Source organism: Centruroides vittatus, unplaced genomic scaffold (genome assembly GCF_030686945.1).
Source record: "Centruroides vittatus isolate TY-2023 unplaced genomic scaffold, ASM3068694v2 contig_120, whole genome shotgun sequence".
Classification (NCBI taxonomy): Eukaryota; Metazoa; Arthropoda; class Arachnida; order Scorpiones; family Buthidae; genus Centruroides; species Centruroides vittatus.
Window position 1 is genome coordinate 1,987,851 of NW_027120768.1, and position 15,049 is coordinate 2,002,899.

The 15,049-nt window shown below is 31.3% G+C and overlaps 2 protein-coding genes across 3 annotated transcripts in view; one reads left to right on the top strand and one right to left on the bottom strand.

Annotated features, from left to right (window-relative positions):
* Window positions 1-2,351: 2,351 nt before the first annotated feature.
* On the top strand, window positions 2,352-5,731 carry LOC136984661 (uncharacterized). The gene is made up of 4 exons (XM_067281737.1): window positions 2,352-2,750; window positions 4,332-4,458; window positions 4,552-4,639; window positions 4,723-5,731. The coding sequence occupies exons 2-4, from the start codon at window positions 4,339-4,341 to the stop codon at window positions 5,622-5,624; spliced, it is 1,110 nt and encodes a 369-aa protein (XP_067137838.1). The 5' UTR covers window positions 2,352-2,750; window positions 4,332-4,338; the 3' UTR covers window positions 5,625-5,731.
* Window positions 5,732-6,920: 1,189 nt separating this feature from the next.
* The window catches only part of LOC136984668 (SH3 domain-binding protein 5-like), a 40,810-nt gene continuing 32,681 nt past the window's right edge, over window positions 6,921-15,049 (bottom strand). For both annotated transcript variants that reach the window (XM_067281752.1, XM_067281746.1), the window contains 2 exons: window positions 8,890-9,051; window positions 6,921-8,808 (listed from right to left, as the gene is read on the bottom strand). In XM_067281752.1, coding sequence (XP_067137853.1) covers window positions 8,239-8,808; window positions 8,890-9,051 — 732 coding nt within the window. In that variant the 3' untranslated portion in view covers window positions 6,921-8,238. The remainder of the gene's footprint in view (window positions 8,809-8,889; window positions 9,052-15,049) is intronic.

Here is a 15,049-nt window from a genome sequence, read left to right on the forward strand (position 1 = left end):
AGATGAAAATAGGCCCGAGTTGCTGATAGCGCCGCCCTTGTGAGCTTGTCCTAGACAAATTTTGGGCATCCTCCAACCTTATATTCTAGTAATCGTGGTTGGGAAACCAGTATATCAATCGAATCTGGTTAAACTATATATAATTTAAGATGTCTATGGATTAATTTTAAAAAGATATAAATTAAGATACATTTAAAAAATGAGGCTTAATGTGGATTATTTTCGTTATAGAATTGAAGATAATAATTATAAGCATAATAAATAATATATAAAAGAATGGTTTAAATTAAATCGGATTTAATGTAATTAATACAAATTTAAAACTTCGTTAGATTCCTTCTTTGCAGATGGCGCTTTACAGAATACGGCACACGAACGTTGGGTTACGTCACTTCCTCCCAATTCATTCTTTATAATAGCGTCGTCTTACAATAGCCATAATTATAATAGCCACAACTTATTGCGGAAATGACGTAGAATCGACGATTCTACGTCATTTCCGCACCCTATTTTGTCTTTGCTTTTAAACAAGTTGTTGTTCTGTTCTAACAAAGCCAATTTTTTTTTTCCTTGTAAAATTATTTCAATTTAGTATAATTATAATTAAACGTCATTAAACAATTTCCTGTTAATATAACCTGTTATACGACATTTTTACATTCGGTTCCTTCCAAATTAATAAAGTTTTGAATAATTTTTATGTCAGGCGCGTCGCTTCGCATGACGACGACGCCATGCGCGACGCATTACGAAGCGCTAAAAAATAAATATTAAAAACTTTATTGTAATTTAGTACGTTTTAAATCAATTCGTTAAGTAACTTAGTAACATACTTATGTATAAAATATCAAAATAAATCGAAAGCAAACATACATTATTCTAATACGTGACGTGTCGCATTTACGACGCGAAACCTTCCGCAGCGCATGATGTATATAACGAAACTTAAAAAGTATATTTACAATAAATTTATTTGTAGATTTTATATTTAAACATTTTACTATTTAACGAATTAATTTATAACTTATTATCGTATAATTAAATGCCATTTGTGTATTATCGTAAACATACTACGAGACGCGTCGCGTCTCGCAACCATTTTGGAAAAAACAATTTTAGAATAAAATATAAAATTATTTTTTACAAAGCGCAATTTCCGCGTAATAATGTCAACCTTTTCTTTAAAATGCCGAATATATTTGAAATCAAGACAATTTGTTCCTATTATTTCTGCTGCCAAAATATCCTCTTAAATGGACCATTTTGTTGTAAAATGGCACAGAAAAACATGAAATAATTGCCCTAAAAAGGGATAAATTCCTATTTAATCGCATATTTCAATAAAACAATAATATTCGAGTTTTAAAGCGTGACGGACAGACAAGAGTAAGAAACCATTGGAGAATTTATATATAGAATTCTGCTTAATGTGCGAGTCGAATTTTGTTAAATTTATAAGATTTTTAACAAATATCCAAGTAATTTAGAAGCTTTAATAGGGAAAAATGACCTTTAGAAGAGCCGACATTTTAGATTTATTTCGACTTCTTTAAAAGTTTATCGCTAAAAATCGATAAAAATTAAGTAGAAACACGATAAAATTGTCTCGTTTTTTACCTGTTTAAAAGCCAAGTATAACATTTTTTTCGCTTCGTCTTGCCTGAAAGAAGATGTAGTCAACCGATTTTCAGACAAGCAAAGTTTTAACCTTTTTTTTCTTGTTTTTTTTCTGTTTTACGCTTTTGAAAAATTCAATCTAAACAATAATCATCCTTGTAACTATCGTAAAAATCTTTTAAAGACGTGTTTTGTCTGAAAATGACGCATTTTCAGACATAACATTTGAAAATTTGAATCGGAGACAATACTTACGTAACTGTGACGTATTGGTTTAATTTCACAGATTTTATCATTGTTGCCAATTTCGAAAAAAATTAATAATTTTATAAATTATTTCCGTTATGTTTAAAACAGTGTTATTATTATATTATATTATTTTTAAAGATTTGTTTTCCTTTTTAAGTAAATAGAGAGATACGCCCTTTCTTCAATTTAACTTTAAAAATATTAATAAAATCGAAGAAATTAGCGTGACGTTTTAGGTTAATATCGTTTGGTTTTGATTTTGACATGTCAATTTCGGTTAAATAATTAATTAATTATTAATTGATTAATTAAAGTTGTTGTTTTTATTACATAAATTAAATATTTTAAACACGCATTTATTCCAAAATTGCAACGTTTTTATCAACTAAAAGTTAAAATAATTACGGCTAAAACTTATAAAATCGGTTAAGACAATTACGTAATGGTGACGTAATCGGATTAAACAATAATCGTCTGGTTTATATTTTAGCATTGTTGCCAATTTTAGTTAATAATTAACGCGGATTTATTACATAAAAGCCTAACACGTCGGTTAGACACTTTATGATGGTCATTTTTACGTCTTTTTATTTCTCGGGGGGTTAATCGAAATGTTTAAAAGAAAATAAAAATAAAAATAAAAAAAAGGTGAACGTCCACCAGGTGTTGCGCACACCTGCTACGTCCGGGGTTTGTTCAGTCGTGTGTTGTGGGGTGGATGCTGCACTTAGACTCCAGGTGCTGCCGTGTAGAACCGTTTCTATGGCAACGGACCAACTGATGCGTTTCCGTCCGTTTCCTTTCTCGTACGATTCAGGATCAGCGAATTTGTTCTCAGTCGTTCGTCGCTTTTCGTGTTATTGTTGCGTAGATTCGAGTTCAAGGTAAGTTCGACTGTTTTAAATCTGAAATTTCAAATTTCGCCCCCTGTCGTCCGTAACTAAAACAACGCCGAGTTGCCACGGTTACCGAAAATTACCTTTCGGGCATTTTTTTAATTTTCAACGGTTTTACGTCGGTAAAACACGAGGGAATTTTTTTTAAAAAGTATTTTTCGAGGGGTTTTACGCGTAAAATCGTAATTTACATTAAGCCTATTTGTCAGAATTCGCGTTTTTAAAGTGTAAAACCAGACGTCGCCGTGGTAACAGTTTTAAAAACATTCGTTAGTTTCCATGGCAATAGATGTTTTGTTTTTTTTTAACTATTACCATGGCAACAATTTTAAATTTATGACCGAATGGGTAATATTAATGCCACTTTTTGGCGGCGGTTTTCTAGGAAATGGTCACAAAAGGGCGATTACTATGGTAACATCCTGTTTACTCGAAAGATACAAAAGGCATGAATGGTTTTATAGTCAAATGATGCTAAGCAACTCTACAATAATCGCCATTTTTGTTTTGTTTTTTCTGCTGGATATTTGACTTTTTACACGTTACTATTGAGCTAAAATCCAATATTTTGGATGATCTAAACAATGAATCATTTCAAAAATTTAGTTAAATGATACAGATCATGCTCAAAATTAGTCTCTTCTGATTTATTCATTGAAAATCATGCTTAAAATCAATTATTTCTATTAATTTAATCATCACAGTTCAAACAGTTAATTGATTTGGCCTCATAATCACGATTGAAGCTGATTTTAAGCTGTATTCTGCTTTTAATCTTATCAATTAGCCAATTTTACATGATTCATTCTCACTGAAAATCAGTAAACTGCACTAAATTATTGTGTATCTACACATGTAGCTGTATAAATCAAAGGGATGTAGCAATGCATTCCAGTTTAACATTTTTTTTTTTATACTAAAACTGGAAAAGTACCCATAATATTTTATGATTTTTGAAAATATAGTACAAGTAACCATTAAAAAAAGGGCTATAAAACCATCCGAGCTTATCCTTCAACCATAAGTTCTCTATGTTGATATTTGTCATTGCTTCTTTACAAATTTTATGGTTCCTCTGGCTGCCGGTATCTCGATTTGATGTAAAAAGAACTCTACTAGTTTTAAGATACAAAAATATTACTTAAATCGTCAAGTAAAAATCCACTTAACCTTTGTCGGAGGTTAATACTGTCTTATGCAAATTGCTCCCTTCCTACTCGAGTGTTGACAGTGCACCACACCACGCCCTTCCCTTACCCAAATGTGGCCTCAAGCATTACCTTTTTCGAACTACTTGAACTCTAAAAACAGTCAGAAATGTTGGGGAAAAGCGGATTGGTGAGCAGCAAGATATATTCGAAGAGTGAAAGGTATTTTTAGTGAGGGTGTCGGTCAAAGTTCTCTGAATTAGTTTCGGGTGCGGTGAAAAGTCGACAAGTTAGCTCTTAAATTAGTTGCATAACTCCTCTTAGTGGCAATAAGTCAAGGCGAGTTAAGAGGAATGTATACCCTACAATTAATTGTTTTGTGAAGTCTTAAACACTAAAAATTATCTTGCATTTGTTTTAGATAACACATGGCATCGCAGTCGCACATTTATCCGCCAAAACATCTCGCTTTTGTCTCGCTTGCCCTAGGTTTTCTGGTCATTTGGACTGCAGTTTTGGCTGGATTACTAGTATCGAGGGCAGTCAAGGTAGTGTCTTTCGTTTATTACTCTTAAACTTCATAAATCTTGGATTTTTTAATATTAAAGTGTATGTTAATATAAATTTTAAACGTTCTGTAGGATAGTCACATAGCGGAAGAAACTACGAGAGTTTTTCACACGCACGAAGACGTTGGAAAAGTAACGTTTGCACTCGGACATGAATTGGGTAATTAGTTTAATATAAAATAACTTTTAGATACGTTTTAATTGTGACTTTTTTTTATAATTAAAAAAAAAATCTTTTTGTAGTGTCTATTGTCGATTGGTTACTCTCAAAAATTTCCGAAAACGTGACAGACAGAGACATTCTATCTGTCACTTGGAAATTCACCGATAGTGTGCTCGAGAACATACAAGAGACCAGTTCGCAACGATGGGTTCATAGCGTCGTGACTCTTCTAGACACGATAGAAGTGAAGCTGAATAAATTTCGAGAGACATTAACTCCGAATACAAATCCTCTACAAGTTATAGATTTTTATTTAGAACTAAATAACATGATCATTAGAAAGTGCTTCCTTCTTGACTACGCAGGTCAACACCTTCCCATTCCCAGTCTGTCATATACTTTGTTTCTAAAGGGAATGACTCAGAAATTCGGAGAAATGGCCTTCGGAACCGTCTACGTCAAATCCGATTTGCCCGTAAACAAGTCTGAATTTCTCTCCCTGAGAACGGGTGGCGACGAACTGATGGAATCTGCCTTTCACTTCACGCCCAGAGCCCGAACCAAATGGTGGGAATTACAGGAACAGGAACCCCGGGTACAGAAAGTACTGGGTGCCATGGCAGAAGATCTCGTCTCCGGAGGATCCCTGAGGGGTCACCGTGAACTGGCCATTCCCTATTTGGACGGCGTGAGAGAACAAATAGCAATGTTACTCCTGACCAAAGAAGTACTGAATTCTACGCTTGCCAGTTGGGTGGAAAAATTTGCTCAGAAATCAAACAACACGCTCGCCTTTCACACGTCGATAGCCTGTGTGGCAATTCTGGCCGTAGTTCTGTGTCTGATAGTCACCGGATGCTCGTGTAACAGTCTGAATCAAACGGAACAGAAAGCCGAAGTCACACAAAATCAGGACACATCGTCTGACAGAACGCAGATCTTAACGACTCCAGATTATTTGAAACCTCAGTGTTATTTGTAGATTATAATATTAATATTATTATTTATCTAATTTAATTACTTAATTTGCTTTTATACAAATTTATATATAGTATTTTTAATATACAATAAAAGATTTTATAAATAGAATTTATAATCATTATTCTATTTAATAATTATACTTACTTTTCTGCTGCCGTCTAGTTACTTCTTTTTGTCATTCATCCATTCAAATATTTGAGTCATAGCACAAATGGCATCTGTATCTGTTACATCCAAACAATAGCAAACTAGTGATTTCAGCGTAATTTTATAAATCATTATGGTATAAATTAGCTGGAACACACTACAGTTCTCAAATTGGAGATGAAATACAGCAATACTCCAGTATCTGAATCTCGCCTACAACAAACGTTCTTTGACTTGTATATTGCAACAGATACTAAACAATCCTGCTATTACAAATTTCTTTAAAACATTGAAGCAATTTTTGAATTTTTCCAATTGGTGTCTGTTTTGTTTTGATGGTGTGCACACATTCTAATAGTTATGCAATTTGTGATAAAATTCACTAAATGGTTCATTACAATAGACTCGCTACTATAGGTTTGTTTTATTTTCATTGTTGTATTGTTTGTACAATAGTCATTTATATACAGGATCTTCCAAAGTGAAAATTACAATTCAAAATGGTAGCAATGTTAAATTATTATCTGAGAACGTTACGTAGATTAAAACATTAAAAAACAGTCAAAGTTTCACATTTGCCCATTACAATTTAACGTGAAATGTCCTCTCCCGCCAAGTCGCCATTTTTGTTTATGGCACTTCCTAGAGGTGGTACACAAGATGCTTGAATGCAGACAGGTGATGAAACTCTATGGTTACACGTTGCATACTCCTTGGATAATAACATAATTACAGTAATTTGAAATGGTATTCGTTTTGGAAGATCCTGTACAAACTATACAACAATGTTACATTTCCATAGCTGTCTATTGTGTATTAAGAAAACACTGTTTAACACCCCTGTTAGAAACAATTTATTTATTGCATTATTAGTAATAATGAATGCTTATGTGATGCTTGCATGGAAATTGGAGTTTTTAGTATGTTACAAACAGTTATTTTGCATTGTTTTAGCATCATTTGGGTTATTCAGATGGACAAGTTAACATTAGAATTTTCCCATAAGAAATAAACACTTCCTGATGTTCAAAATCATCTTTGGGAATACATTACAGCTGTAATTCATATTGTATTGATTTGTAGATTTGTTTTTGTTTCTAGTATTTTAACAACTAGTCTGCCATACACAATACACAACCACACAACACTATAATCTTGCCAACTATGATTTTATTTTACAGGTATTTAAATTACATTAATAAAAAGAAATCTTTTAACATCTTAATTTTTATGCAATTTGAAACCTACATTAAAACATCGGTTAAATCTAATAAATACTTTTTGTAGTTTTAAATTAAAATACTTTCCTCAAAAATATTTTAAAGGTAGTGTCGATAATTAGCATAAACGATGCACCATAATAAATTATTCTAAATTAAGTATTTTATGTGAAGTTTCAAAAACTGTGCCGATGATTATTGCAAAGGAAGTTGATTTCCGTTAGTGTACTTTCTAATAGCTGCACATTTGTGATATTGCTTTGGTTTCTAAATCTAAGACGCAAATTCATATAATGGAAACTAGACAAAATATCGAACTGTTGATTGCCTGACGTCAAATGTATATATTTGAGGTTGTCATCTTTGATCAGTTGTTTTAAAAAATATCATAAATTGGAATGTCTCAAGTCATTACAGAAGCGAATCCATACAGGGCCAAGAAGAAATTACACTTTATCGCTCGTGACTCTAGCCGTCATGCTTCCTTTATTTCTACATTCTATGATAATTTTCGTAAAGTGCTATCAAGAAAGATCGAACTCAGCAAAATTGTTTGTAAATAAATCTACTTCTTGCATAAATATTCCTCATTTTTTATCTTCCAAACCAGCTCTCATCTTGCATATATACAGATAAAACAACTTTAAAGAACTTAACAAAATATTTAAATAAATAAATGTTCTAAATTATCACATTACCCGTGAAACCTTAAAACTAACGTGTATATGTATATACACTACTATATACAAATACAAGATAACAATACCACAATTATGCATGGTCAAGGAATCTCTCATTCCATAAACAGAAGATAATCACTAGAATATTGTCTTCATTGAAGATACAATTACCCATAGCCATAAACTGCCTTTAAAATTATTTATGTATGTATATATCACAGTATCTAGTGCAGTCACCTGTCAATCATCTGGATTATTTCTGCATCACGTAAATAAAAAAATTAAAAATCAGTGTGGTATTTGGTAACATAGTTAAAACTTTCTTTAAATAATCCAGATAACTGATGCAATGACTGTATCTAATACAATAAATTTAATAATTTATGTGTGTATGCTGTCACAGTACTAATATCAAGCTCTAGGAAAATAAAAACATAACAGTAACAAAGTATAAGAGTTAACAATCACTTATAAATAATTTTCTAAACGACAGAACGCTTATAAATTAAACTTATCCCGATTCATTTTGTAATGTCAAATATCTATAAAATTAGATAATAGTACTTTTTCAGAGGTCGGAGTTAATTGCCAGGTCCTCACACGCGTTCGTCAACGTCTGAAAGTCCTCCTCGAAGAATTTGTCGAGCAGTAGACACTCGATCTGATGATCGTCTAGTGTGTCTGCAGTGCCTCCGCTCGCCAGGCTGTCTGTGTCTGAGAGATCCTCTTTCTGAATGCGCAGCATGTTGCAGTCTGCACCTGAGACTTTCCTTGACTGTATTATGGGACTGTTCGGATTGGTCACAGTATTGTTGTCCTGAGTTTTCGTTTCGTACCTGTCAAATACTCCGTTTGACGAAATAATATACTTGTCTTCTTGAAACAATTGTATACTTTTGTTTCCATCGCCCGTATTCAACTGATTAACACCCATGTACTTTGATTGATCTAATTCGTCACAGATACTCAGCGCGGAAGGACTAGGAGAGCAACTGTCTTGCGAGTGACCCGTAGGATCAAGATGGGACCCATTCTTGGATTCGTTAAGTAACTTTTGATTCGTTTTCTCTTTGGAATTTAATGCAGATGCAGATATGATGATTTGTCTATTGCTATCCAGATTATCTGTTTGAATATTCTATGGGTAAAAATATAAAAATCAAAGTTATTTGAAAAATTTACAGAATTTCCTATGCGGAAATTTGAAGTCAATACTTACAGTAGTATTTGGTAATTCTCCATCATCAAAAGATTTTATCGATGAAGGCGAGGAGAACGAATTAACAAGAATGGCCGTTTTAGCACTCAGAGAATCGGGAAGCCTTAGATATATATCATCTGTTTCCGTTTCTATAGATCTCCTGCAGATTTGTTTCTGTTCCTGTAAATATATCAAACAGAAAAAGTTAATATAATACTGCATAAATACTTGAAGGAAATGCTTAAAGGCAGTTATAAAATGTGTTAGTTTTCTGGTTAAAGGCAAAAAGATGGGAAAAAATTAATTTAATTTTTAAAAGAACACCAATTTACATATTTAATTAATAACAGGTAGCTTTTCAACACGATGCTTCAGGCAAGAATGCAACTGTCTGGTTTTAGACAATCAAGCTACATTTAACAAAATCTGCAATTATTAGGCCAAGTAAATGCAGCCAAAATATCCAATAAAAAGAAAACAACAATTGAATGGGTAAATATTTAGTATATATACTAGGGGTGGTCAAATGTCATTACGATTGGAACCATATACTGTGTATCAGAAATACATGAGCGGCATCCTGTATTGAAATGTGTATACTTACACATATATAGAAGAATAGCACTTAGGAGTAGAGGGTCTGACTTAAGTAATAAGCATCCAATATACGAGAGTCACAATAAGGGTCTAGAAGAGCAGCAGTTTGGCCACCATGGATTTATGTAATATAATAATTACAGCACTTCCTTTCCAAACAATTCTATGCTGCTGCATTGTTTAAACACAAATGCATAAAACTTAATTACAAAAATAATTTCAAACTTTATGGACAAAATTCTGGCCTTTGATATAACATATAGTTTAAAGAAAACACTCAATAAACCACTAGTAGTTGAACAGTACTTAAACTACTTTTGAGCTAGTGTTTATCTTTTATTTTACTAATAAGATCATCAAGCTTAATTGCACACCCCTCAGCCAAATTCTATAATAGTTAACTATTTTTGGATTTAAGCTACTTTTTACATACGACCGACCATTCAAAATACATTAAAAATAAATACGTCTTGTATAATATTTGTTCTGTGGAAGAATAAGCACAGACTTGTGCTGTTAAACCTAAGTGGAAAAAAAAAAAGTCGTGTCACTTTTTACATTAATTTCACAGGTGCCAGGTGCAAAATCACCTAACGAGAGTAAACATTTGTTTCGTGCCATCAGATCTTGATATTTTTTTTTTTTATAAATATATATTAATAAATAATGATAAATAAAAGTTGCATGTATACTAGTAAAGCAAGATCATTATATAAACTTGACTTGTAGTATGGACATTTTACTGTTTTGTTAAAAAAAAATCAAGTTTGGAAATAATATTTATGCATGTGATTTTCTGACTTTAATTTAGTGAATTTTTTAAGGCTTTCAAAATTAAAATGCTCGTTTGATAAAGGAAAATTTAACTGAAATTGATAAATCATTCATAGATTCAAAATAAATTGCTTCTCAGACTCGTAGCCGACTGTAAGAAATATCTGAAAACTATTTTGTCATTTCATATATTCTGTAGATTTAACATAAAATACTTGACTAGGAGTGTGTCCTTTCTCTTCTCTGTATTGGAATATCTAATCTGTATTAACACTTAATTTTATTATTAGATCATATATTGACAAAAGTTTCCAGTTGAATCTTGGAGAAAAATGATTAAATCAATGAATTTTTAATTTTTCTGGGGTTTTTTCACAAGCAAATTATAAAATACAGTATTGCATTGATACTGAAAGATAGACAAAGTTTCCCTCAATCGAGGGTGTGAGGTTACGTACCTTGATCACTTTTACGATTATAATCTGTGGATTTTTAACTTGATTCCAGGTGGGGCATTTGCCCCACCTGGAATCAAGCCGTCCGACCCCCCCTGTGACACCTACAGTACTTTATAATAGTAAAATTAGTAAACTATTTTTCTCAAAATTTCTATGAAGGAGAACGAATTAAACTTGGGGAAAATCAATCAGATTCTCTTGAATAAACATTATTCTTGTCATGCAAATATGGCAAGAAAATTTCTCAAGCTCTAATTCAAATACCTTAATAAATTATCCATATAACAATTTAATTATCAATAACATTTGTGTGTAAATTTTGTCATAAAATATTCCAATACAGTTGTTCTTCCCTCATCAATGTACTAGCAAATTTTAAATGTTTTTCCTCGGAATTCCTCTCTCATATACTAAATTTACCTTACACTCTGACTACATATTAATACTTAACCTTTTAAACAAGTAGTAGGCATTTTTAGAAACTAAAAACAATCTATTGTCTCGCTACAAAATGTCGTCAATAAATCAAAGCAGCGGTTGGCTGCACTTCGGTATGGCTGCAAACGACTTGTCTGTCAAACTTGACGCACTATTTTTACAAAACTGTCAAAACAATCTTCAGTTGTGCAGACGAGTAGTTAATTTAAAATGTAAATATGGAAAAACCTAGATAAATTGAATGAAACTGCATAAAAACTGCATTATGTAATTGTCCTGACAGAATAATTCAAATAAGAGCTTTGCATACAAAGTAAAATTTTATGAAAGACAGTTAAGATTTACTAATATGCATAAAAAATGTGTTGTTTTGTAATTTATTATATTTTTTATCATCAGGAAGTTTGCATTATATATATAATGCAAATATAATATAATTATATATAGTTATTATAGTTAATATTATATATAGAGCTAAATAATATATATATATTATTTAGCACCCATCTACTTTCAAATGTTTAAATGCTTTTAAAAAACTATGAATCACAAATCACTGAATGCAATTCTAATTTTATAGTTTGTTTAGCTTCCTTTTGGAAACATATCATTGTGGATTCTATAAATACACACATATATAAATCTTAATCATTTGTTTGTGTATATATATTTTGCTTTCAAAATTATATTTGGCAGTGAAAATGAATTTGAAAGTGATCCAATTTTGTTTGCAGATGGAAATACCTTAATTTCATGTATGTAAAATGTTTGTAAAATAGAGATTTCACCACTTTAGAAACCAGTATTAAATTTTTTAAGTCGGTAACCTAAAATTAAACCAACAACAACACAAAACACCGGAATGTTAAAAAATAAATGGCACTCCTAGAACCTATATCCAGTGTGACGAAAAAAATGAAAGGGCTCACCACAAACATTTTCGAACTGCTGCGAGTTCTTCCTCAGGTGTAAAACAGAGTTTCTGATGAGCGGAGCAATCGGTTTTTCATTAACCAATCACTCCATCCCATCAGAAACTGTTTTATACCTGAGGAAGAACTCGCAGCAGTTCGAAAATGTTTGTGATGAGCCCTTTCATTTTTTTTCATCACACCAGACATAGGTTCTAGGAGTGTGATTTATTTTCTAAAATTAAACAATGTGAGATTAAATTTTAGACACATTATGTTGTTTGAGAGAATTTGTTTGCTTTTTATGCAGCTAGAATCATTTTGCAATTATTTATGCACTTGCAGAACATATTTTATAAACTTAAATATGTTTTTATTGGGATAGTGGAATTAGTATACCAAACCGCTGACCCTGGTGCCTCGATTTTTAAACTCCCAATTCCAATTCTTTCATTAAAACTACACTGCTAGTACACAAACATGCTGAAATTGTAAACATTTTGTCATGAACCATCAGACTACTTTCTATACTTAGATGTAACCTTTAAGTATAGGTCTAAAATCTGAAATTGAAGGTGGCATGTTTTACCAACACTCTACAGAATTACTAGTCAATTTGCACAAATATAAACCTGGATTGTGTGCACAGAACTTATTAATATGTTATATTAAGATATTTAATTTTTGATGGTAACCATGTCGAGTAGCAATGTTGTGGATAATAATCAAAGGCCTTATCAAGTTTTATTCGTCTCATACCATAAATATTTACATTATTACAGGACACAAAAATTTAATTTTATTCAATTTCCAACATTATTTATATAGAGTTTAAATACAGTAAATTCAAAAATTCCACAGTCTTGTCTAATTTCTATAATGTTTGAATTCTGTCTTAATTTATTAGAACCCAATGATTTATTTGCCAAATAATTTAATGCCGATACGGTTTCAGAAATAGGTAACAAACTGGAACGGAATAGAAAAATACTAATTTAAGTGGAATCAAAATAGTCTAGAAAACTAAAACAACTCTCCTAGTAGATTTAGACTTCTTAGATCTATCTTCAGGGAATGCAAACAAAATTCAAACAAAGTCAAATACTATAAGTCTGATCCCATGGGAGTTACGTTGATGTTTGTTTATTCTTTTATGAATGAAGCATGGTAATGAGTAAGGAAAAACAAACTGAAGTTATCTTGGCAAGGACCCTCAGTCGGCACAAAGTCACCGAAGAGTTCGAAAGGCTAGATTTGGACTATCATGCACAACTGGTGGAAAGTCTAGATACAATCGTTAAACTTTTTGACATTGGCAATGAGTCATTATCAAATTAACTCAAATTCATTCTACCTTACTTGGCACATGCTTCACCTCAATGTGACCCCTACGGGTCCAGACTTAGACATCCCGAATAAATGTTTCACATTTTGATTTTGTTTATAATCCATAAAGACGGATTGCTGTTTTTACCATTTTTGACTCCAATAACGTAATATTTTTATGTTTGACTTAAATATTTGTTGTCAGTAAATACAGAGAATTCTCTACTGTTCCATTATAAAAAAGAAACTCATTGTTTTAATAGAGATAATAGCTGATAAAATTTTTTGGCAGATTGCTCCTCTAATCTGCAAACTTGCATTCAAATATTATCAAAGTAGTAATAAACTTTTAAAGTATTTCAATTTTATTTACTAATCCAAAGCCTTTAATTTAGCAAGATCCATAAAGAAATACTAAAGTCAAATAAGTGCTGTAAGATGTGTTTTTAATACAAAACTGACTTTCAGGAGCATTTTTCTGGCTTCACGTTCAGAAGTTTCATGTAGTGAACTGCTTTGGAAATGTTATAAGACTTCACGATGCAAGATTTTTTTTAAATAATGAAATCCAACTCCGTTTTATTTAACTACAACTTCTGATTTTAACATCCAAATATAATCACAAAAACGTTTTGTAAGAACTGCGACAACACATTATTTAATAAATTTCATCAATAAAAAATGTTCTTGAAGAAAAAGCAAATTTAGCAAAATCTTTATTTGGTATTGTCTATTATAATAAGTACAAAATATATTTAGACATGTTGGGCTACAAAATAAGGTCGAAAAAATAAGGGTTTGATAGAAATGTTTTGGCCCACTTAGGCTAAATAGCTGAAAACTTTAACAAGCAGTTTGAGTTTCCTGTTTATTTACATATGACACCAACTTCCATTAATTTCTTATAGGTTTGTGAATTATCTAATCAGATCTTGACAAAATTATATAGTGATTAAATACAATTTGTGTAAAATTAAGTAAAGTACACTCCAAGTATTGTTACCAGCCAGTTAATGTTATCAGAATTAGCAAGTCCGTAAAGCTACATTTTAAAATACATAATAACAACTTAAATTCTGATATCAATAAGTGATACCTTTATCATCATCTTTACATAAGTAGGTTTTTTAAGCTCTTTTTTTTGTGTTATCAGCCAAAGCTTGAGACTGATAACACAAAGAGTGCTTAAAAAGACCTACTGATTGCATGCTGCAGTCTTAACCAGTGCTTTAAGTGTTAATTCTTATTTACTTGAAATATAGTAATTTAAATTTTTATACCGGTTGTTATTGTTTGTCTGCTAGAAATTTTAACATTAGATGAATTATGCATAATGTGAAGATTTATTAATTATATTTTAATTATAACATGTCTTTTTAATGCCAGAATCGATAAAATCAAGAATTCCCTCTAATTATAATCTGATTTACTTACCCCACTTAACATTATCGGTCTGGCATTTGTTTAAACCAACAAGAATAACAAAGTAATTAGTTACTTTATAAAAAGCTGAGTCTATTATATTTAAATATTGTTTTAAAAGGTACATGCAATTTAAGTTTAAAATTTATCTCTTTGGAAATGAATTTAAAATCTGAATTTTAAATTAGTCATCACCACTACCATTTAATATGGGATGCACATGAAAATTTTATGTATATTTTGTACAAATCC